This window comes from Pistacia vera, unplaced genomic scaffold (assembly GCF_008641045.1).
Source record: "Pistacia vera cultivar Batoury unplaced genomic scaffold, PisVer_v2 Contig746, whole genome shotgun sequence".
NCBI classification, from domain to species: domain Eukaryota; kingdom Viridiplantae; phylum Streptophyta; class Magnoliopsida; order Sapindales; family Anacardiaceae; genus Pistacia; species Pistacia vera.
This window is the reverse complement of record NW_022196608.1, coordinates 139,346-162,197: the sequence shown is the minus strand read 5'-3', so window position 1 is coordinate 162,197 and position 22,852 is coordinate 139,346. Positions and strand designations below refer to the sequence as shown.

General features: G+C 37.0%; 2 protein-coding genes across 3 annotated transcripts; one reads left to right on the top strand and one right to left on the bottom strand.

Moving 5' to 3' along the window:
* Positions 1–13,557: 13,557 nt before the first annotated feature.
* On the top strand, positions 13,558–19,509 carry LOC116115578 (katanin p60 ATPase-containing subunit A-like 2). Of its 2 annotated transcripts, XM_031401710.1 has the most exons (12): positions 13,558–13,758; positions 14,271–14,432; positions 14,522–14,577; positions 14,926–14,991; positions 15,113–15,220; positions 15,661–15,727; positions 16,536–16,620; positions 17,350–17,510; positions 17,804–17,905; positions 18,414–18,636; positions 19,169–19,304; positions 19,395–19,509. In XM_031401710.1, the coding sequence occupies exons 1-11, from the start codon at positions 13,720–13,722 to the stop codon at positions 19,300–19,302; spliced, it is 1,203 nt and encodes a 400-aa protein (XP_031257570.1). In that variant the 5' UTR covers positions 13,558–13,719; the 3' UTR covers positions 19,303–19,304; positions 19,395–19,509. The 2 variants fall into 2 exon arrangements, with proteins under 2 accessions (XP_031257570.1, XP_031257571.1); XM_031401711.1 differs by having other exon boundaries at positions 13,560–13,758; positions 14,298–14,432; positions 19,169–19,508.
* A 1,090-nt stretch (positions 19,510–20,599) lies between these two features.
* On the bottom strand, positions 20,600–22,313 carry LOC116115587 (calcyclin-binding protein). The gene is made up of 5 exons (XM_031401721.1): positions 22,028–22,313; positions 21,389–21,529; positions 21,045–21,284; positions 20,885–20,944; positions 20,600–20,761 (listed from the first exon to the last, which is right to left on the bottom strand). The coding sequence occupies exons 1-5, from the start codon at positions 22,136–22,138 to the stop codon at positions 20,657–20,659; spliced, it is 657 nt and encodes a 218-aa protein (XP_031257581.1). The 5' UTR covers positions 22,139–22,313; the 3' UTR covers positions 20,600–20,656.
* Between the last annotated feature and the right edge of the window lie 539 nt (positions 22,314–22,852).

The window sequence follows — 22,852 nt, the reverse complement described above, 5'->3', positions numbered from 1 at the left end:
AATGAGATAGAAAGAGAGAGAGAGTATAAGTTTAAGCTAATAAGAATAGAGAGTAGAAGAAAGAAACATGCAGTTCTTTCGTATTAATTTCATGTAGAGCTTGTACCAGCGAGAACCATGATTTTCCTTCATGGTGAGTAAGAATAAGAGAAAAAGAACAGAGAGAAAGAAAGAGTAAAGAGCAGAACAGAGTTAAAGGAGAATAACAGTATTAGAAAGAAAAAGGAAAACAGTGAGAAATAGAAATAGAAGAACAGTAAAGTAAGGAAAGAACCAAAGAGTGAGTTGCGGGGACAGGTAGTAGAGGATTTACTTACTGAGCATTGTTGTGCTCACCCCGTTGTTCTTCTCTGTTTTGCAGGAAATAGGAGCAGGGGTCGGATGGACGTCGAGGAACGAAGAGTATTGGCACTACTATCCACCAGCTATGATATTTTGTATTAATTAGAAAGTTTTTAAATACATAGTCTTTTGTATTTGTAAAGAATTATGTTTTATGAGTAAAGAAAAATTTGAGCTCACTATCTTTCATATGATATACATATCTATATTTTACATAGTATGTATTATAAGAATAGTACTAAAGAGGAGGTGTCACAGTACTTCAACTTCAACTTCAAGGTCAAGAATCGAGACTTCAGGGTGCACAGGTCGGATTGCACTTTTGAAATGCCAAATGCAAAATTTCCTCAAAATAGTCATTCTGCACAGGTCGCACTAAAAAGACCATAACTTGCGTTATACACCTCGGATTGCTACGGTTTTGGTCTCGTTTTAAATCTTAGAAACAGGGCTATAACTTCTATGTTTTGGTCTCAGCCCAATTCAATCCGTAAAATGCCCAAAAATCACTCAGAAAGTCACAGCTGTGACAGGGCAGTTTGGTAACATGTTTTCACTTAGGCATTTCATCAAACAACTCATGTGCATACAAAAACTCTTCTCTAACTACAACTCTCCTTCTCTTTTTAACCATCCAAAATGGGAGGAAACTCCCTTCTATGGGCATGGTTCCTATCATAGAAGAACATTCCCAAAATATCTACTCAATTTCCTCCAACTTCATCTCAATTTCACTCTCTCATCACACATCAAAAACACTTCTCATAAAGGAAATATCCAACAAACATAACATAAATACTCTTCTCAACTCAATTTCTCAACAAGTAGACATATATCTCTACTCAATTTTCTCAACAAGCATCATATATACATGCATAAATAAATCTCTACTTAAGAATTTCTTAAACTTTAGCTTGAGTTAGATTTACTTATCTCATACTTGAGTAGTCTCCACTAAAGCTCTCTACTCTTGTCAGATCATAGCTTTCCCTTATTTCCTCTTCTTGCTTAGGATCACTTCTTTGTCAAATTCCAACTCAAAACTCTCAAAAATCCCTTGGAAAATTGAGTGAGAAATTAAGAGAAAATGGGAGATGAAGAGGCGGTGGAAATGGGTGAAATGAATGGGTTTAGAGAATTCAACCCTTATTAACTCATATAATATCCACTCTTTCCCATTTTGCCCTTACTCTTTCTTGAAATTTTCACCTTTATCCTTTAATTCTTTACAAACTCACCCCCATTTTACACTATTCTCCAATAAATTTCCTTACATTTTACTCCCCACTTTTCCTGCTAATTAGGGGTAGAATGGTCATTTTACCCCTATGCAGAATTCTCTAGAAACTTCAAGGAACTTTTCTGCCGTCTCGTCGCCGCGGTGAAGAACTTTCTGTTGCCCCAGCGAAACAGTCCAGAACCGACACCGCCAACACAGAACCAACGTCGCCGCGACGAAGCTTCTCCCTCGCCCCGGCGAAGATTGCAACTCCAAAATCCGCTAAGTTTTGATCAATTCCATGGTACACACTCAATCAAACCCAAAACATAAACTCAACCAAACAACATGAACAATATACAAACTCATTTAGGGGCAATTCAGGAATCCTTTAGGCCATACCTTACACAATGGCTACGTATTTCAAGTGGGGTGTTACAAGTACCTATTGGCTCGCTGTTGATAGGAAGCAATCCTTCGTTTTTTTCTTCATCAAATACCTCTCTTTAAAACAAACTAATCATCACTTCTACTGCAACCATTACCTCGTATCTATAAGAAAGCGAGAACGAAGTCTCTCTTGTCGAGCTCCTGATAGTCATTCTATATAACCATAAGGCCTCAAGCAGTTCGTCTGCAATCCTTTGAGAGAGTCGAGCTTCTTCTTGATGATGTGCTTGATTACTTTATTAATTGCTTTTACTTGATCATTGGCTTGGGGCCGATAGACAGTGGAAAAGCTTTTCTTGATTCCAAGCCTTTCATAGAATGATTTTGAAACCTTCACAATCTAATTGTTTCCCATTATCGGTTATGATGATATGGGGAATTCTAAATCTACAAATGATGTTCTTGTAGACAAAATCCTTAAGCTTGTCTAAAGTGATGGTGGCTAAAGGCTCGACTTTTGCCCACTTGATGAAGTAATCAACTGGGACCATTGCAAACTTGACGCCTCATTTTCCTTAAGGCAATGGGCCTATCAGATCGATCCCCCAAATCATGAACGGTCATGGGCTTGTCAAAGTGATTAACTCTTTGGATGGGACTCGCGGAATATCTGCGAACCTCTGACATTTGTCGCACTTTCATACGAAATCGGCTGCATTATCGAAGACTGTTGACCAATAGCATCCACGACGAAATACTTTATATGCCAAGGATCTTCCCTCGGCATGGTTTCCACAGATACCCTTGTGGATTTCCTTCAAGATATACTCTGCATCTTCATGATCAACACATAGCAAGAGCGGGGAATTATAACTTTGCTTATACAACCTATCGTTGATAATCGTATACCAAGCTGATTTTGCTTGAAGGGTTTTGGCATCATTTCTTTCCTCAAGCACCGTTTCATCTCTCAAGGGACGCGGTTATTAAATCCATCCAATTGTACCTTTGCCCTGTTACCAAAACTAATTCTTGCAAAGAAAAAATGCTTGGACTTGGGAGGAATTTAATAATTAATGGAATTAATCGCTTCTTTGCTCATTGCTAAAGCCAGGTGAGCTAGAGCATCAGCCACTGAATTCTTCTCCTTAGGGATTTGTAGAAAAGCATAAGTCTTAAATTGCTCGAGTTCAGATTTTACCTTCCAAAAATAGTATGCCATTTTGTCCTCTTTTGCCTAATACTCTCCAAAAATTTGGTGGACCACGAGCTGAGAATCGCTCTATATTTTAATTGACTCTACCCCCATTTCTTTTATGAAGCAAATCCCCATGAGCATGGCTTCATACTCTGCCTCATTGTTCAAGAAGACAAACCCAAATCTGACTACAGCTCGGATTGGGTTCCCTTTAGAACTTTCAAACTGGAGCCTCCCACCCCCTTCTCATTTGAGGACCCATCCATATACAAGGTCCACTATCATAAACTGTCAAGCTTTGGCTCTACTAGCTTGTTTTTTCCAGAGGTGCTAGCTTCAGGCGGGCTTATCTCCCTATCGGGCTAGTAGGAGAATTCTGAGATGAAATCAGCCAAAGCTTGTCCATTGATCACAATTCTTGGAATATACTTGATGTCATGCCGACTCATCTTTATAGTCCACTGAATTAATCTACTTGATGTCTTACGCTTTTATATTATCTTTCTCAATGGAAATTTTTTCAGAACATGTATGGAATGTACCTAAAAATAAGGCCGCAACTTCCGAGCAGCTATGACAAGTGCATATGTGAGCTTTTCCATCTTAGGATACCTTGTCTCGACATTGAGCAACCGTTTGCTCACATAGTACACTAGCCACTAAACTCCCCCTTCTTTGAGTACGAAAGCCGCATTGATCGCAGACTTGGATACCAATAAGTATAACAATAAGGGCCCAAGATGGGCTTTGACAATAAAAGAGGTTGCCCCAGATACCTCTTCAACTCTTGGAATGTTTTCTTGCACTCCTCTGTCCACTTGAAACCCTTGTTACCCTTTAGGGTTTCAAAGAAAGGCAGACACCTATCTGTAGCTTGGAAATGAACCTGCTCAGTGCAGCTACTTGCCCTCTCAAACTCTAAATCTGTTTAATACTAGTCAAACTCTTCATGTTCAAGAGAGTTTGAATCTTATCTAAGTTGGCTTCAACACGTCACTGATTTACAAGGAAGTCCAAAAACTTTTTGAGGTTACCTAGAAAGCGCACTTCAGAGGGTTCAATCTCATTTGGTATTTTTTTAGGATACCGCACATTTTCCCCAGGTCCTTGATGTGGCTTTTGGCGACCTTCAACTTGATGAGCATGTTGTCAATGTACACCTCCGTAGTTTTGCCAATTTACTCGATGAACATTCGATTCATCAAATGCTAATAGGTCTCTCCAACGTTTTTCAGGCTGAATGGCATAACCATGCAACAATAGATACCCCGATCAATAATAAATGAGGTGTGTTCTTCATCGCGCTGATACATTAGGATTTAGTTATATCTTGAGTAAGCATCTATGAAGCTTAGTAGTACGTTCCCGACTATCGCATCTACTAGTTGATCGATCCGAGGTAGTGGAAAGTTGTCTTTGAGACATGTCTTGTTCAAATCAATGAAGTCGGCGCAAGTCCACCACTTGCCATTCAACTTCTTCACCAAGATCGGGTTGTCCAGCCAGTCTAGTTACCTTATTTCCTGGATGAAGTTGATGTTTAAGAGTTTACCAACTTCATCCTTGACCACTCTAGATCGTTCAACATCCATAGATCTTGTCTTTTGTCTTATTGGTCGAGCCCTTGAGTCGACATTCAATCTGTGGCACATTACCTCAGGGGCTAATCCCTACCATATCTGCATGTAGCCAAGCGAACACGTCTAGGTTTTTCTTTAGGAACCCCACCAAACTGCTTGTCAGTTCATCGCTCAGATTGCTCCCAATTTTTAGCACGCAAGTCGGGTCCTCCTCGCTGACAAGTGCTTCTCGCAACTCTTCTACAGGCCCTACTACAGGTTTTTCTTTATGAATACGAGGATCTATGGTGCCTTCCAATGGTCCGGGCTTAGGTTCGAACTCAATAATTACTATGGTTCTCAAGAGCGCCATTTTTGTGTAGCATGAATGGCCCGATTATAACAATCCCAAGAATTTTTCCTACAACTCCTGATTGTTGTGACCCCACCTAGAGTTGGGAATTTCCATTGCTTGGTGGTGTACCGAGGTGACTGTGCTTAGGTCATCGAAGATCGTCCTCTCCATAATGACATTATAGGTGGTCAGGCAGTCGACCACTAGGAATTTTGCCATTACCGTCCTTATCTAAGGCTCCTTCCTAAGAGTTATAGGTAAATTGATTGTTCCCTTGGGAACTAAGCTATCCCCAGTGAATCTGTATAGCAGAGATGGACATGCCCTCAGGTCTCATTCTGTGAACCTCATTTCTTGGAAAGCTCCCCAAAAAATGATGTTTGCTGCATTGCCATTGTTGACCATTACCCTGAGTACTCAAGCATTACTGATCCTTGCTACGATTACAATTGCATCATGGTTGTGGCGAAGAGATTGTTCACACTCATCCTTAGTAAATCCTATCATCTCGCTTTCTTGCCTAGGTCACTTCGGCGGCTTTTGTTCATAGCTCATAGCTCATTACTCGGGGAACCGAGTATGTCTTGGCCTCTCATGCATATTGCTCACGAGAGTGCTTGGAACTCCCTGTAATGTCTCACCAAGACATCGTTGTTCAGTTGAGTCTATTCGACTTGATTATTCTACTTGCTTGGATTTTCACGAGCTGGCTCTTCCTTGACAAATTCTTTCAAGTGGCTTCTTCTGATAAGATCTTTAATGGCATCTTTCAGAGCCCGATACTCGTTTATGTTGTGTCTGATGTCTTGGTGGTATCAAGGCGATCTTTCCTGCCTGGCGTCCCCCTTATTTTTTTTGGCGCGAGCAGTTTTCTAGCCTCGCAAGAGACTTCATAGATATGAGCTACATATTGAGTCAGGGGGTGTACTGTGCATACTGTGGAAAAGGTTGTCTTTCCTATGGTTTTCTATTTTCTATCCTTTTTGGAACCTATTTTGGTCTCTATCATTGCGATATTGGCCCCTCTGTATGTCTGTTGGGTGATCTTATCACCTGTTAGGGCTCTTTTGAATGAGCTTTTGGCTAAGGTCACCAGCAAGCTTTCTACTCACTGATGTTTAGCGACCATTTGATAGAACTTGGTCAGGCTCACATGGTCTTCGCTTTAGAGCTTTTTTCATAGCTTCATCTGAGACCTTATTCCTGCTATCAGTAAAGTCCGGATTGATTCCTCAAGTGCATTTGCGACCTTTGCTTGTTCGTTTTGGAATCTCATTAAATATGAGGTTAGAGTTTCGTCTCTTTCTTAATGAATATTGCTCAGATAGCTAAGCGGCATTGCAAACTATCACCTCACTTGGAATTGTTGTAAGTACAACGAGAAGAACTATTGCCAAGAATGTATTGAGTTCGCCTTGAGCCTCTTATACCACCTCTTGGCATCCTTAGTAGCGTGTCGAATGCTCCAAATTAAAAACCTTCCTAACTTAACTACTGAATTGTATATAGGGTAAACAAGGGTCGATCCCACAGGGAATGGTTCGATTAGTTTCTATGTTCTAAACCAATAAAAACAACAGAAACGCAAATTAAACTCTAAACAGTAAACCTGACAACAGTAATGAAAGGGGGGTGTACTCAATGCAATCTAAAGTAAAACAAATCAATCGCTAACGGTAGAAAATATTCAATTAAAAACAATCAGTTCTCGATTCAATATCCACCTAAACATGCATTGGACATAAAGTAACTGTAACACTGTTCTATCTCGTCATTATGGAACTACTGACCCTAGGAAACAACAAGGTCTGTTACCCAAATTCTCCCTTAGTTTGTCACTACTGAAACAAGCTCTTCGAGTAGATACTAACCCTTGAACAACCTAGAACAAGCTCTCTAAATTTAATTCAATGGCAGCCTTAAGAATTAGGAGAATAGATCAATCTAAGCAACAATCACGCAAGCTCGGATTATTTAACTTAGGTTATGTTATTCAAGACAATAGACCGAAAACTTGTCCATAATCAGCTATCATCATAGCTCCCTCATTGAATAGAAAAAGGACATTACGTATCACAATTCCTAATTCTAACAGGTATTCTGATTAAACATTTATCAAGCCAAAACTAAATCACTCAACAAGAATCATAGACAATTAAATCAGAATAACATAAACAATTCTAATAAACGAGATTGAGAATAACGTTACTGAGTTAGTTACACCAATGACATGAAACTAGCTTCAAAATCCCCTTGAACTGAAGAAGGAAATTAGCCCCACATCTTGATGTAGAAAGCAAAAAAAAAACAAAAAAAACAAAAAAACCTCTACTGTCCTCCTCCGTTTAACCTAACAAATCCTCCATAAATAACATGTTTTTCTCCTAATTCTACCCCAGGAATCACGGAAAATCTTTCCTAGACGTTTCCTAAAAGATAGACTTCCAGATTTGACAAAATCTTATCAGATATGGATTCCAGAATTCGTCTCCAGCTTGCACTAGGATTCTTGCAATGTAAAAGATCTTTTCTGGGCTCGGTCACTTCATAAAAATTGTAGTCCCAGATCTGTAAATGAATCTGGGCTTTTGAATCACCCGCTTTTGATATTTGAAGCTCCAGTTAGGCACGTTTGAAGATTCAATACTCAGCTAAGGAATTCTTCTGCGACTACGATTCCAGGTCTGGTTTTGCAACAACTACTGAGAACCCAAACAAACTCAGATTTTCTCCCATAATATCTTCCTGGAAAGCTTGATTCATCTACTTTACTTCTTCTGAAGGAAACTTTTGCAATCGAGAAATTTGACTCTATAAAAAACCTGAAAAACAAAGCACTGGTCAGAATAACGAAAAATCTAGAAAATCTGGAATTTCCTAATCTTTTCTCAATTATTTCCTAAAGTCTATCCAAATATGCCAAACTTACAAAATTAACTTTAATCAGCTCAACTAGGCATAAAACATAACAAAAACATAATATAGAAGGAATAAAAATATATAAATTACACTCTTATCAATCCCCTACTAGAGTGACCGCGAAACAGTGACACTTTGCCAAGTCGGAGACCTGATGCAGCTTCATCAAGTCGTTAAAAGAATCTAGGTGGTCTCTAAGATCTTCTTTCCCATCAAATTTGCTCTTTGGCTGCCTGAATCCTTAGAGAAACAGGGTCTAACAAACTTCTTCCATGAATGGAGAACTCACTATCTCTTCCATCGCATTATTTTGGCGGGCTTTTAGATCATCGACCATTCTCTACACCCGATCTAAATCCTCTTCATGAGGAGTGTTCTAGCTCTGAGCTCTATTTAACCTAACCTCGAGTAGATGAGTTTAAAGATCAGTCGCTTGCTAGCCTGCTCTATCGTGCGCAAGGTGGAGTCATGATGGCTAGGTTAATAAGTGATATTATGCTCGTTTGTGTGCTACTCATGACGTTAGTTAAAACTGGAATGTTAGTCACTGCTTGATTGGCACGCATGACTGAACTCGCGAGTTTGCAAGGTTTGACCCCGCCTTTGCCGTGGGTTAGAACTGGCACGCTGGCATTGATTGTTTCGTCGATTAGGGCGAGCATCCCTTTGCAAACCATAGGGTTCATTTTTCCCCGTAGGTTGTTTTACTGGTCGCCTCCCGGGGTTAACTTGCCTGTGGGATTCACGCTAGTGAGCAGAATGCGCCTTGTGGTGTTAGGGGTGATGGTTGCTCCTTGTTGCCAACGAGCCAAATTGGTCATTGGCCGAGCCAATGGGGCCCCTTGGAGTAACCTCCGTGAATTTGGCTAATCAAGGTTCTAGTGAGCTAGTTGCTGATTCCTTAGTTCAGCCACATTCTGTTGCACCACCTATGCAAACATCATCCTTATCATTTCCATCAATTGGCTATTCTTGGGATTTGACATCCCTACCCCCTACTGATTTGTGACCTACTGCACTGGTGGAATTGGTGGTCAACCTAGATGAGTAGTCTGATGCTCCTGATTGGTAGTTTCCACGTTGTCGTGGTTCCTAGTGGTGGTTTTCCATTTGAATTTTTAGATGGGTCACTGAAATTGATTGCCAGAACTTTTGAAAGTAGGCGGAAGCCCTCCTTTTAGTGCAAAAATGTTGATGCAAGAATTACACCAATTAGAGTGATCTGATTGACCTTGGTGGAACCGAAATTGATGTGTACGTGATTAAAGATAATGAGTAATGCAATGAATGTAAAACAGTAAAGTGAAGAACACAAAAGGTTTTTAAAGTGGTTTAGCCAATTTGAATCTTGAGCCTACGTCCACTATTTTTCTTATTTGCTTAGAGAGCTTACAAGAAAATAGTCTAATGTCAAGAACAATTTGCTAACCCCTCTTCCATCATTGGAGGGGGTTTATATACAAGCTTTTTTACAAAGGAAATAGCCTAATTAAAGGAATTACAATTAAGATTGAAATGCAACTCTGATATTTTCGCGATTGAGCGCCAAGATCGTGCCATTATTGCTATTGATCTGATCTCTTCTGAAATATCTAGGATCTGAGCTTATCTGTGATTTGCTTGAACAACTGTCAAGATTGGTCGCGACTAGTTTATGTTGGGTCGAGCTATACCTCAACAAGCTTATGCTAGGTTGGACAAGTGTTGAGCAGAGCTGATTCTAAATTGAACTATCACCTCGCAAAACTCTAACTTATCCGAGCTTAATGGAAAAATCACACATAACACTGTTAGTGTATATTAGTGTATGCCTTAGAAACCATTCATGTTATCGGTTTCAGAGCATTTTGTCTTGTATCTATATATATCATAAATAATAGAAGAAAGAGTTCTTCAATTCATATATGTAAATTGCTTCCTTTATTCAGTCATGCATTTAAAATAAAGTATGTATATGAATTGTCCAGATGATTCATTTAATAGGTAAATGAATTATCGAAAAGGGTTCCCTACGGAAGCAATATAAATTTGGGCAACTATATTGTACAGTAGGCATACCGGATGCTTCCGAAAGATATCATGAGTTGATATAAGTACGGATGACGATGATAGTCATGTCACTGGGGCATTGGTATGGATTAACGGTTGGTGAACTGTTTTTCGAACGTGACCGAATAACGACAAATCACTTGGAAAAGCATGTAGTCAATGATTTATCGTTTGGTTATATCAGTGCACGATGTAGTCCTTTGACCTGAGACATTGTAGTCGGATCCGATATGGATGCGTATGGTTCATACGGTGTATAAGTACGAGACTAATCATGTTTCGTACAATAAAGCCTATTTGGTCATGCGTTGTTCATATGCGGAAACGAACGATGGTCAAGAGGGGATCCATTGACTCGGAAATATAGGATCGGGAGTACCGCTGACTCCATCCGGATTCGAGTTCCTAGACGAACATCGATAAATGTCGGAAAACTGAATCTCTGGCCAGAGTCTATTATTAGTCATACAAAAGTAAGTTTGTGATGACAAGTTCCGGACATATTGATCGACAATTCGGTAGAAGATCGAGTTTAGGATTTTGACGTTCCATGAATCCATACTCGATTAGGATATCTCAATGGAGGGACTTTACCTGCATGGTACGTATGATCTGAAATGGGTTCGATGAAGTATTTCTTCATCGTGGTTTAGGGACTATGGCACATTGCTAGATGTTTACCATAGTCGTTGGGCCTCCGGACGGGTTTCCGGATTCATCCAGAACCGGCTCACGGCTAATCCACGGTGGACCTACATGGTCACACCAATAGCCTTGAGAAGTTAGAGAATGATGAGAGAGAGAAATGATTATCCGAAGAGGGCTAGCACCTTCCGAGGGTAATAACGGGATTTCTATAGTAATAGTTACATAGAAAACAATTTGTGACATTTTAAGGGTTAAAATGGTCAAGCAATAATTAATTATATTTAATTATTATATCTTAAAGTGTTAAGATTAATGAGATGAACAAAAATAACCTTTTAATAGTTAAAGGGTAAAAAGGGTAAATTTATGGGTTGTTAATGTAAACTAGTTTAGTTTACATGGGCCCTTGAATAATATTGATTATTCAAAGGGTAGCATATTAAATTCGTGGGGTCCCTTTATAAAATAAGATTTTATTGGGCTTGGAAGTGAAAAATAAATAATTGCAAAATAGCCCAAGTATATATAAGTGCAAAAGGTTGCATTTTTGTTCATTATTCACTTGTTCACTCAAACACAAACTAAAAGCTCTCTCTCCCTAGCCAAGGCCACTCTCTAATCCTCTCAAGGTGGTGTTAAAGTGTGGAGGTTTCATCCTTTTGAAGCTAATCTTCATCAATCCAAAGCAAAGGAGTAGGTATAATCTCATATCCAAGCTTTGCATGTAAACCGTTTTTTTTAATCCATGCTTTCATGCTTTCATTCTCCATCTCCACCACTCTTCATGCATGCTGGATCTTTCAAACACTTAGATAAATTTCCCTTAAAAGATCACACATTCACTCTGTCAAGCTCCTTACATTTATTAATTGACCGAGCTATTCCTAGTCACAACCCATACTAAATTAGCAGCGGCCAAGCACAACAACGACTAGGGGTGTTCAAAAGTGGTTAACCAAATCGGCTTTTCGGTTTAGGAAAATTCCTGAACTGAAACCAAACCAGTTTGGAGGGAAAACCTATTTTTTAGTTAACCAAAAAACCGGTTAACCAGTTTTGAACCTATTTTCCCCTTAAATTAGATTAAACCTTTTTTTTTTTTTAATTTTTTCTTGAATTAAACTGTAAGCATCAACAATACATATCCATTGACCACAACTAACAATACATTAAAAATTGATACAAATAAAAGTCCAAAATGTAACAAAAATAAAAGTTTGTAATGAAACATCCATAATAAAACAACAAAATAACTAAGTCTCAATGGAAAGCAACAAAAGAAATTGTGCAAATACAACTCCACAAGTGGAAAACGGAAACCAATATTAAGTTAATACGAGTAGCTCTCCCAATTTCTGGCCAAATAAAAATTAAATGTTAGAAATTTATAAAAATTAAATCATGTTTTTTATTAAATGCCTACAATAACAAAACTGTTAAAGAAATCGAATCTCAACTAATGTTGGGATTTAGGTTTAGCCGTTTAGGGATTATATATATATATATTAGTAAACCAGTTAGTAAAATTGATTTCAATTAATCGGTTTTCAATTTCACTCAAATTGGAAACCAAACCTAAAATCTGATTTTTTGAATTCTTTAAACCATAACCGAATCGATTTTTCAGTTAATCAATTTTCCGTCCGATTCAGTTTTTGCATTTTGCATTTTTTTAAAGGACCAAACAAGTAACAACGACAGACGGCCTGATATAAATAAATCAAAATAAATATTTCCGTTGAAGTGACAGGTAGTTCAGACTTTTGAATCCAACCCCCAATTCGATTGGTCGTGATTTGTGGATACGGTTACGTAACAAATACCTCGTGTCTTCCAAGTGTTTTGCTTGCAAAAGAACATTGACAACTCAGCAAATATCTATTTAATAATAAATATTTTTGTTAAATTCACGATTTTTTTCTTAATTAAAGAAAATACAAAAAGCTTCAGATATGATATAATTTATTTCAGAAAATACGATTATACGAATGCTACTCTGGAGTCACATTACAGACGAGACTTAGGCTTCGTTTGGTTCAAAATTTGGGGGTTTTGAGAAAAGTTTTTTGAGAAAAGTTTTTTGAAAAAAGTTAAAAAAAAGTTGAATTGGACGGGTATTACGAGGTAGGATTTATAAATTTAAAATGCCCCTTATGTTTGTTTTTTTACAAAATACCCCCTATAATAAAACATTAAAAGTTAACAAAAACACCCCTAACCCACCCTCAAATACCCCCAGCCAGCCACCACCACCGGAGGTGGCTGGAGTCATCTTATCGGCGCATGACCGGCTGGATCTTGCCGGTCATGCGCCGCTATGGCCTTTTCCGGCCAGATCTACGGTGGATCTGGCCGGAAAAGGCCAGATCTGGTCGTCAACAGCCAGATCTGGCCGTATTTGCTCTGAACGACGGCCAACAAATGGTCAACGACGACTGTTTGTTGGCCGTCATGACCGACTGTTACGGCCAAAGATCCGACCGTTAAAGGCCAAAGATCCGACCGTCAACGGCCAGATCTTTGGCCTTAGATCTGGCCGAAAAAGGCTAGATCGGCACACTACCGGCCAGATTCAACCGGTAGTACGTCATTCTATCAGATTCCGGCCATTTTTCGATGGTTGGCCGGATTCTGGTAAATGTGGATTGTTGGGGTGTTTTTGTAATTTTTTAAAAAATATTTAGGAGTATTTAATTAAATTAACAAATTTAGAGGGTTTAAAAAAATTGAATAATATTGAAAGTAGTATTCTAAAAAATGAGAATTTTTAGATATTTTACTATTTAAGTTTTTTGGGAATACTAAGAGTAGTATTCCCAATTTTGAACCAAACGAAGCTTATTCTTCGATAAATTGATTTATAAAAGCACATGCTTTTCCTTCTACTCTTTTCTCCTCTTCTCTAAATAGTGTAGAACCTCGTGCGAGTTTTCACTGGCAATCGAACTGACAAGCGAGCGACACAGAGAGAGAGAGAGAACGAAGGAGAGAGAAGTTATTTGAGATCTCTCTTTTGCTTCTCCTCTCAAAATTATCAGCAATGGCCGATGAACCTTCCGTTACTCGCTGGTCATTTCAGGTACTAAATTTTTTATGTTCTTTTTCTTTTGTTCATGTGTTTGTGTGTGATTGATGTCAGTTATTACTCTGTTTGTTTGGCTGTTGAGAAATTTGAGGAGAAAAAGACAGTTAAATTCCGGAAGTGTTGAAATAGATCGTCAATTTTTTGAATGGAGAAAATGACGTTTAGAATGTTGAACTGAGTGTCACTGTTTGGTTAGTAAGGCTGACGTCATTTTAAGAGCTGGATAATGTAATTCAAATTCATATTCTTATTTTCTGAGTTGTTAATGTCTTACTGATAAATCGTCGATCTATTTTAACTCTGTTTAACAAACTGACATGCATGTCTTTGTTTATATGAAATCTGAGAAGTTATTTGATGGTAGATTACTAGCTTTTGCTTAAGTGTATTGGTCAAAGTAGTTCTTTGGCCTTGTTTTCTTGTTGGTGAATTGTGATGCAATTGATGAATCCGTAAAAGAAACGCTGCATTGTGCATTTCTTTTAAGCTACCATGTTTATCTATAGGATTTTAAAATGTTTTATGATGCCAAGTTTGGGAGAAAGAAGCCAACGGAATCATCACAAAATGGTCAAAGCACTGAAAAGCCAGTTTCTAATGGGAGTTCATCAAATGGCAATGGCCATGTTCAGAGAGAGATGTCCATTTACGAGCAGTATCAGAACCAGGTATTGCGGTTTGCTTTATCTTCCCATGATGGTGAGACTTTTCTAGTGCTTTAAGAGCTGATTTTTTTTTTTTTATATTGTTATTACAGGCTAGGAGCGCAACGCACCTGAATGGAGATTTGTCGAATGGAACTAATGGGATACTGTAAGAGCCCTTAATTTAATATTTTGTTTTCGTAAAATTGAAGTATTTGTGATACTCCTCACTTTCTTAAATTAAGTAGCACCAATTTGTGAAATTTTTTCTTCTGACAAACTTCATGCCAGTTCTAAAATGTCAATCAGTAGTTTCTGATGCTATTAATTTCATAATGTTTGTTGTCTGATGAGTTATGTCAAAGATTTAACATAAGAAGATATGATATGATACAGTCATCATTTTTGCTTCTTATGTTTTTTTTTTTTTTTTTTAATAATTGTTTTAAAACATGAAACTGCTAGCATGATGCCTATTCATTTGAGAACTTGCTGATTTTGATATTGGCTGTTTTAGGCAGAAGCCACTGCTTCCTTCTTTTGAATCAACTGAAACTCGTGCTTTAGCTGAGAGTTTATGTAGGTAATGTAACTTTTTACTTCTACTGCATTCTTAATTTCTGCAAGGTAAATTTTTTGCCTTTTAACTTATTCTTTGCTGATTTAATGTTGTCCATACCATAAAAAATTGCACCTTACGGCAGGGATATAATTCGTGGAAGTCCAGATGTTAAGTGGGAAAGCATCAAGGGGCTAGAGAATGCCAAACGTTTACTTAAAGAAGCAGTTGTCATGCCGATAAAATATCCCAAGTAATTTCATCTTGGCCTTTTATGTCATTGCATGAATTTATTTCAAATCTTCTACTCCTTTTCTCTTCAATGAGGATATGTTCATAGAATTGAATATTTCAGCGTTACAAGAAATATTTATTTATTAATGTAATTGTTTCACTCAACAACTGAGCTTTTCTTTAGAATACTGTTGGTTTATCTGTCACCTATATTTCTGCTTCTGTAACTGGAACATGGATGTTGCTGATTCTCTACATGTTTTCAATTCATAAGAACTTTTTATTTGTTTGAGCATGTTTGTGCCCTATGTAGAATTAATATATGAAACATTCAGAAACTTTTCCATTGACCCTTTGAACTGTCAATTTGGTTTAATAAATGAGAGCACAAACTTGTTAGAAATTTATGTAATATAACTTTAAGTTTTTGAATGAAGCTTACTTTTTTCCTTCTTCTAGGTATTTTACTGGCCTTCTATCACCATGGAAGGGTATTCTTCTTTTTGGCCCACCAGGAACAGGAAAGGTTTGTTAAATTATTTTTTTTAAATTATATTGGTAATAATTTTTGTTATTTTGCTTGTTGCTTTATATATTTTATGACATTTTCTATTCATCTGTTATCTTTGACAGAGTTGCTATCTTTAGTAAGTTTTACATATCCTCATGGAACTTGTTTTTCACCTAAATAATGTTTCCCCACTTCCTCTTGTTTTCTAGATCTTGTAAAATTTGAGGATGTTAATCAGGTGATTATGAGAACTGCTTGTCCTTCTAGACACCCATTTCAACTTAGTAGTATGCTTGCTTTCAAGCCAAAAATTTAGGGGTTTTAAGTTATTGGATGAATGTAGATTTTCCATTTTTTTGCTGGAATAACGGATTTAGAAAGGAAGTGTATTTATTGCCAACATTTGAATCTAGAGTAGAGACATTTCAGGGATTTTTGTGCATCCATAAAGTCAGATAGATATTATTGTATGAGCCATTATGACCAAGAGGATCATCTGTATGGCTAGTCATAAAGTCTCTATTCTATGAACATACATGCTTTTTCATGGTGCTCCATGTGGAAGGACACGTTATTTGCATGCTATACAGGGACGTGTATGAAATGGGTAATTAAAACCAACCCCTAGACTTTGGTGGTTGGGGCTTGTCCATGGTTGGCTAGAATCTAATGGCTGTTTTCTGCAGAAGGGCACAATCTTTGCTAGTGCTGGATAAGAGAGATTCTGGGCTGAGCAAAATTAACAGTCTTGTCTTGATGGTGCTCATTATCATTTTTCTTTTGGGTATTAGTTACAAAATAAATTTCTATTTTGATGTTTCAGACAATGCTTGCAAAGGCTGTTGCAACAGAGTGTAAGACTACATTTTTCAATATTTCAGCATCTTCTGTTGTCAGCAAATGGCGTGGTATGTCAAAGTTTGCTAGATGTTCTTATCATGCTTGGTCTTTTCTAGATTTTCAAACCGAGGGATGAAAATGTACATTATCTATAATTTGTCTGTTATATGTAATAAAAGTGTTGTAGATTCACTTTTGATGGTCTCAAATTATATAATTAACTGTTACAGAAAAGACTGTGAGTGAGGATTGGGCATAATTTAATTCTGTGATATGAAAGAGGTAAAGAGGGGGCATTTCAAGATTGGCTTGATTTCCAGAAATCTACTGAGGAAGCTGTAAGACCCAAAAATAGCATGTTCTTATGTTTCTCAGGACAGGACTTAATTGGGTTGTGGTTTTTGATTGGTGATAGATAAATGAGCTAAAAGTTGTATAGCTCTGATCTCTACATCTTATCTTCAGTTTGTTTGATTATAGCATACTATAAAATTATTAACCAGATTAATCAAATAAGAAGTTTTGAGAAGTTGAACTACCAGTATTTTAGATAAGGCATTCTTGATGAAACAGGTTTACAAGTACCATATTTTGTATTTGGAAGGTGTGAAATATCATAGTGATATGTTGCTGCTTAACATAGATATCTCTTTTTGGAGGTGTTGTTTTATCACTTTATTAACTTCTGTTTAAAAAGTAAAAAGAACTTATGGCATATGATATGTACCTTTTCTTTAAGACAATTTGCCATATCATATTACAAGTACATCTAATTATGGAGTTATATGACATTGCAGGTGATTCAGAAAAGTTGATAAAGGTATTATTTGAACTTGCAAGGCACCATGCTCCTTCAACTATATTTCTGGATGAAATTGATGCAATAATCAGTCAACGTGGTGAAGGACGCAGTGAGCATGAAGCTAGTAGGCGTCTGAAAACTGAGCTACTGATACAGGTGATTTTCTAATATCTATCCATTACTACTTGCTTACCTGTTCCAAATAATACCTCAGCTGCATTTATGTCATCATTCCTGGCCATGCCGCTTCAACCATGTCAGTTTTTCGATTCTGTATTTAAATTTTTTTATTTGTGTAATTGACATAATCAGGGATAATATTTTTTCCAAATTGTGGTGCTGAAATGAACTGTCTGCATTTCAGCTCTTCAGTGAGAATTGCTTAAAATGAAACCATAATAAAATTTCAACTTTAGTTTATCAAATTATTCACTTGGATTAGATTGCAGATGGATGGTTTGACACGGACTGATGAACTTGTATTTGTCTTGGCGGCAACAAATCTTCCTTGGGAATTAGATGCAGCCATGCTTCGGCGTCTCGAGAAGCGAGTATCCTTTTGATAGATAAATTTATGACGAATTTCCTCATCATAACTAGATGGGATTTATACTGAAGTTTTAGATACAATGAAAAGGATTAGGTCTTAATATTTCACTTTTCTGAATGTTAATTTTTAATGACTTGAGGAAATCGTATTATTGTGGTTAACTGTTAAAACTTTTGCTTATGTGTGGAAGCTTTTGATGATGCTGTTACCAAACAATTTTCTCAGACCTCATCAAGTATTCAAATATTTTTTTACTTTCATTTCTTTCAAAACTAGCTATTGTGGAAGCCTAAGAGGTCGTGTGTAGAGGTTCAGGTTTGGCTTATACAGCATTTCATAGTTGCCATATAAATCATGTATGTTGGGGTATAGTACTTCTCACCTGTGTCAGTCTTGGTTGCCACGTAATTTAGTATTATGATGGCAGTGTTCCACACAATTCAGCAGCAGATTATGCAACTTAAGATCCGATTATCAATAATATTGATCCTTTAACCACGGTCAATAAGATCCTTGTACCTTTGCCTGAACCAGAAGCGAGAAGAGCCATGTTAGAAGAACTCTTGCCTTCGCAGGCTGATGAGGAGGGCCTTCCTTATGATGTATTAGTGGAAAGGACTGAAGGATATTCAGGTTCAGATATCCGGTTACTCTGCAAAGAGACAGCAATGCAGCCCCTGAGACGAGTAATGGCACTCCTTGAAGACAGGCAGGACGTAGTTCCTGAGGATGGTATGATTCCTGAAACTATGTTCTTTGAATTATACATTATACCCATTTCCTCCTCCCAAGGGAAAATATATTTAGAAAAATTACCTCTCATACTTGAACAACATATAGACAATTCCAAGAGAAATAATTTGCAGAAGCTGATTACTGTATATTATTGGTTCCCCTACACTTGATAGACATTACCATGTTACTGCATCGAATAAATTCAAGAACGAGGCAAAGAGGGCGGTGCTTCACTATTTCTTCTTTTATTCTTCTTTTCAGTTTCTTCCAGCCTATTTATTCGTGAAATTTTGAACTATCTTGAATGTAAGCATATCTAAACAACATTAAAGTTATACAAATAGGTTGTACAGAGAAGTGGCTTCTTTTTACTTTCTTTGCAGGCAGGGAGAGCTGGACATGTTGCATAATTATCCTTTTCTCCCTTTCATTAACACTTTCAGATAGAAAACTTAGCAATAAGATTGTTCATTCATCTGAGCTAGTAACAAGACATCTTTGTCTCTTTTTTTTTTTTTTTTTTTTACAGAACTACCAAAAGTTGGGCCAATTAGAGCAGAAGATATAGAGGCTGCTTTGAAGAACACAAGACCATCGGCTCATCTCTACGCTCACCGATATGATAAGTTCAATGAAGATTATGGTAGTCAGATACTCCAATGAAGGTACCCCGTTGCTGATAGCCTTTAATTTGATAGATGTAATAATCCGTGGTTGACAAATTGTTAAACCTTTGTAACATTATTTGTCACTAGGTGGTCAATGAGTATTTAAGAGTAATGTGTTCCAAATACCCACGGATGTATGTGTTCCGTTATGTTGTTTTGGTGCGGTGACTGAACATATTCAGGTTAGCCATTGTCTTATATGGTTTTGTTAGTTATTATTAGAGCGAGGGCTGATTGGTTTTAATAATTTATATCATATCATGCAAAAAAATTTCACCTTCAATCACGCTGAAGCTCCATTCTATTTGCGGAATAGGCATTGTTACAATTTTCATTAAGCACACAATTACGCAGTTTCTCCATATCCCACTTGATTGCAGGTCAAAGTTTGGCCGACGTTTTGTTTATTAAATTGTGTCATAGAAATGTATTTTTCTTCGACGTCTGTATCAGTGTTCAGTGTTTTAAAACCCAGCTCGGCCCGACCGGTTGAATCGGTACTCGAGGCCTTCACCGGGCTAGATTACCAGTTTTATTGTTTATGATAAATCATAAATCCTAAAAATTAGAACGACGATTGGCGAACAATTTGTGGTTATGATGTTGGAGGTTTTAAAGAGAAAGAGTCAATAACTCGAAAGGTGGTAACAAAGGTGATTTCTAGTAAGTGAAACCGAAAATTATAAAAATAAATCAACGACGAGAATGAAAAGCTAAGAAGAGTTTTTGTAGTGATAGGATGTGTTTTCAACGTCAGTTGTTGACACCGACAATATAATTTCGAGTATTTTTGTGCAAAATTTCAAACCTGTAAAAATTTATTTGTAATTTTTAAAAGTACTTTTGCTAAATTTTAAACTCATGCATTCTGACATCACCGGTTTGACCCGATCTGCCGATCAACCCAAGACTCAACCACTTTGCCAAAACACTGTCTGCATTGCTAATCAACCAATATAAATTAAACACAACATAATTTTCGATCAAACCAAATTTCTAATTAACGATAGGTCTGACAGCCAATGGAAGTGCCTGAATTTGGTTTTAGTATCATCAAATTATTTCAGGAGTCACGACACAAGCAACTAGGTGTAGTTGAAATTTACCATTCCGATAGTTGCACAAGAAAAAGAAAATTGTATTAATCTACTAAGGCAAAATACTTGAAAACAAGGATCTTACAAGTTAAAACGCGGATCAACACCCCCAAAATACGCAAAACAAGTACTAATCAATTAACATTCCCACATACCCGTAGTAACACAAAAAGCCATGCCTTATCAGAGTACTACTACAAAGTGAGATCAACCCCCTCTATGTTCAATGATATTAACTTTGTCTAATTTGATTTAGCGATACCCTGATAGAGGGTCGGCCGTTTTACCGGATCTCGCATCAGTCCAAGCCTTTGCAATCGTTCGCTTCATTTCCTCATCCCCTTCCTCGTACATATTCTGTAGTTTTCAATTCATAATGTACAGAAAAAAATATATATATATTTAGCATTCACCACAGATTATGGCACACCCATAAACAACAATTTGTATAGATATCAAATAACCATGAAGTGAACTCACCTTCATCAAGTCCATAATTCCACCCATTGGATCGCGTTCCTTATCCAGATTTGGCTTCAGCTGTAAGACCGGAAAAACAAAGTACAAACATTAGTCGAAAGTGTTCCTCTATTACAACATGAAACGAAAAACCCCATCTCTTGCATTTATCTGTTTTTACCTTGTCCTCTTTGAAATGCAAGTCTAACCAGTTCCCTTTGGAAGCTTTGATCAAGGTAATGATAACTCTAGCAGGTTTAACAACCACCTTACATTTCTCTGGAACAATCTCCTGGTTCAACTTCGGAATGGTTAACCGATAATTCTTTCCTTTGACATCATGGAATTTGACATCAAACGACATCTGCTTAAAATCAGTTTCCATTTTGTCCTGCTCAACTCCTTCTAAAGAGATATATATCTACGGATGGAAGAAAAGATTAAAAAAAAAAATTCATTTCAGCTCCAATTGCAACAGTGAAATATCAAGACATTTATAATCTCTATAAACAATTGCTTTGATACCTTGACTTTCTCGTTGTCCTGATCCCAACTGAAAGACGCAAGCGTAACATAACTTGGTGCTGGATTATAAGGCACCTTAACTGGTGCAGGAATTGGAGTTGGAGTTTGTGAAACAGGGACATTAGCAGCCTGTTTTGACAACTATAAACCCAAAAAATAAAAAATAAAGGTCAGAAAATTAATAATCAAGAGCATTGTAGCATTACCAGTAAAATAAAAAAATGGCTCATCCTATATGGATCGAATAACAAATATGCAATTGAAGGCATTGTTAATGTAAAGTGAAAAATCACAAGCCTGCACATTTCTGGCCAACTTGATCAAACATCTCAACGAAATTTCAAATATAGCAGTGTACTAAAACAAACCATCTTGATCAAACTTTGTCTTGGGCAAGATCAGACATTAAACAAATTTTGTTGTTTTCCATGGATTCAAATGAAGGCTACAACCAAACACGAAATCATTTCGAGCAGACAACTGTCTTCAGTATTCAGTAACAAATAAAGAACATAGAGCATGTTATATTTTTTCTTCAATAGCAAAATAATTGGAAAAAAAAAAAAACAGAATGACAAGCGAAAATCTCGAATAGTAAATGAATAAAACATGAAGAAAAGAAAAAGAAAAAATGAAAACCTTCTCCAAGTTGCGAATCTCAGAGTCGATAAAAGAAACAACTCTCGGCCTCTTTGCTATGCTCTGTAGTTGTCTAAGCTCTTCCAAATCTAACGCCAATTCTTCTGCCATTTTTTTCCTTTGTTTTCACTCAATTTGCAATGAGAGGAGAAGAGCGTAGAGAGAGAATTTATAAGAGTTTTTGGGTGAACGTGGAATGGAAAATGCCAGAACTTAGAAAGGAAAATGGAGAGCCAAATTTGAACCTTTAAAATTTTAGGGTTTTTCTTTTCATCTTAAAAAGAAGGTTCTAGAGACAGGGAGATGTAAATTCTGTACACCACAACCAACGGACAGCTGAGAGTATAATTAACACGTGGCAGTATCTACTCAAATCAATAATTTAAGGTTTGGCTTAATGGTGTTTGTTTGAGTGTTTTTTTTTACTGATTTTGGAGGATTTTTAATTAGACTTGTTTTGAGATGTTTAAAAACTATTAATTATAGACTGGTTTTAACTGAGTTAAAAACCCTTCAAAACTAGTGTAATATATTTTTGAGGGGTTTATAAAACACTCTAAATCAGAGTGTTTTGATTGGTTTAAAAATTTTATCCCAAAAAAACTCCTTTCCACTATTATTCATATACAATAATCCCTTTGCTGGTTTAAAAATTTCTTCAAACGTCGTTCAATCTTCAACTTTTAGATGATTGTTACAATGCTTTTGAATCTTTTATCTTAGGCTTTCTAATCCTTCGTTAGAGATATGAAGGTTTTTCTTTCTTTCTTCTTTATTTTCCCCTTCAATTTTTTGTTCTTTTAATCTGGTAAACTCCTCTGCAGG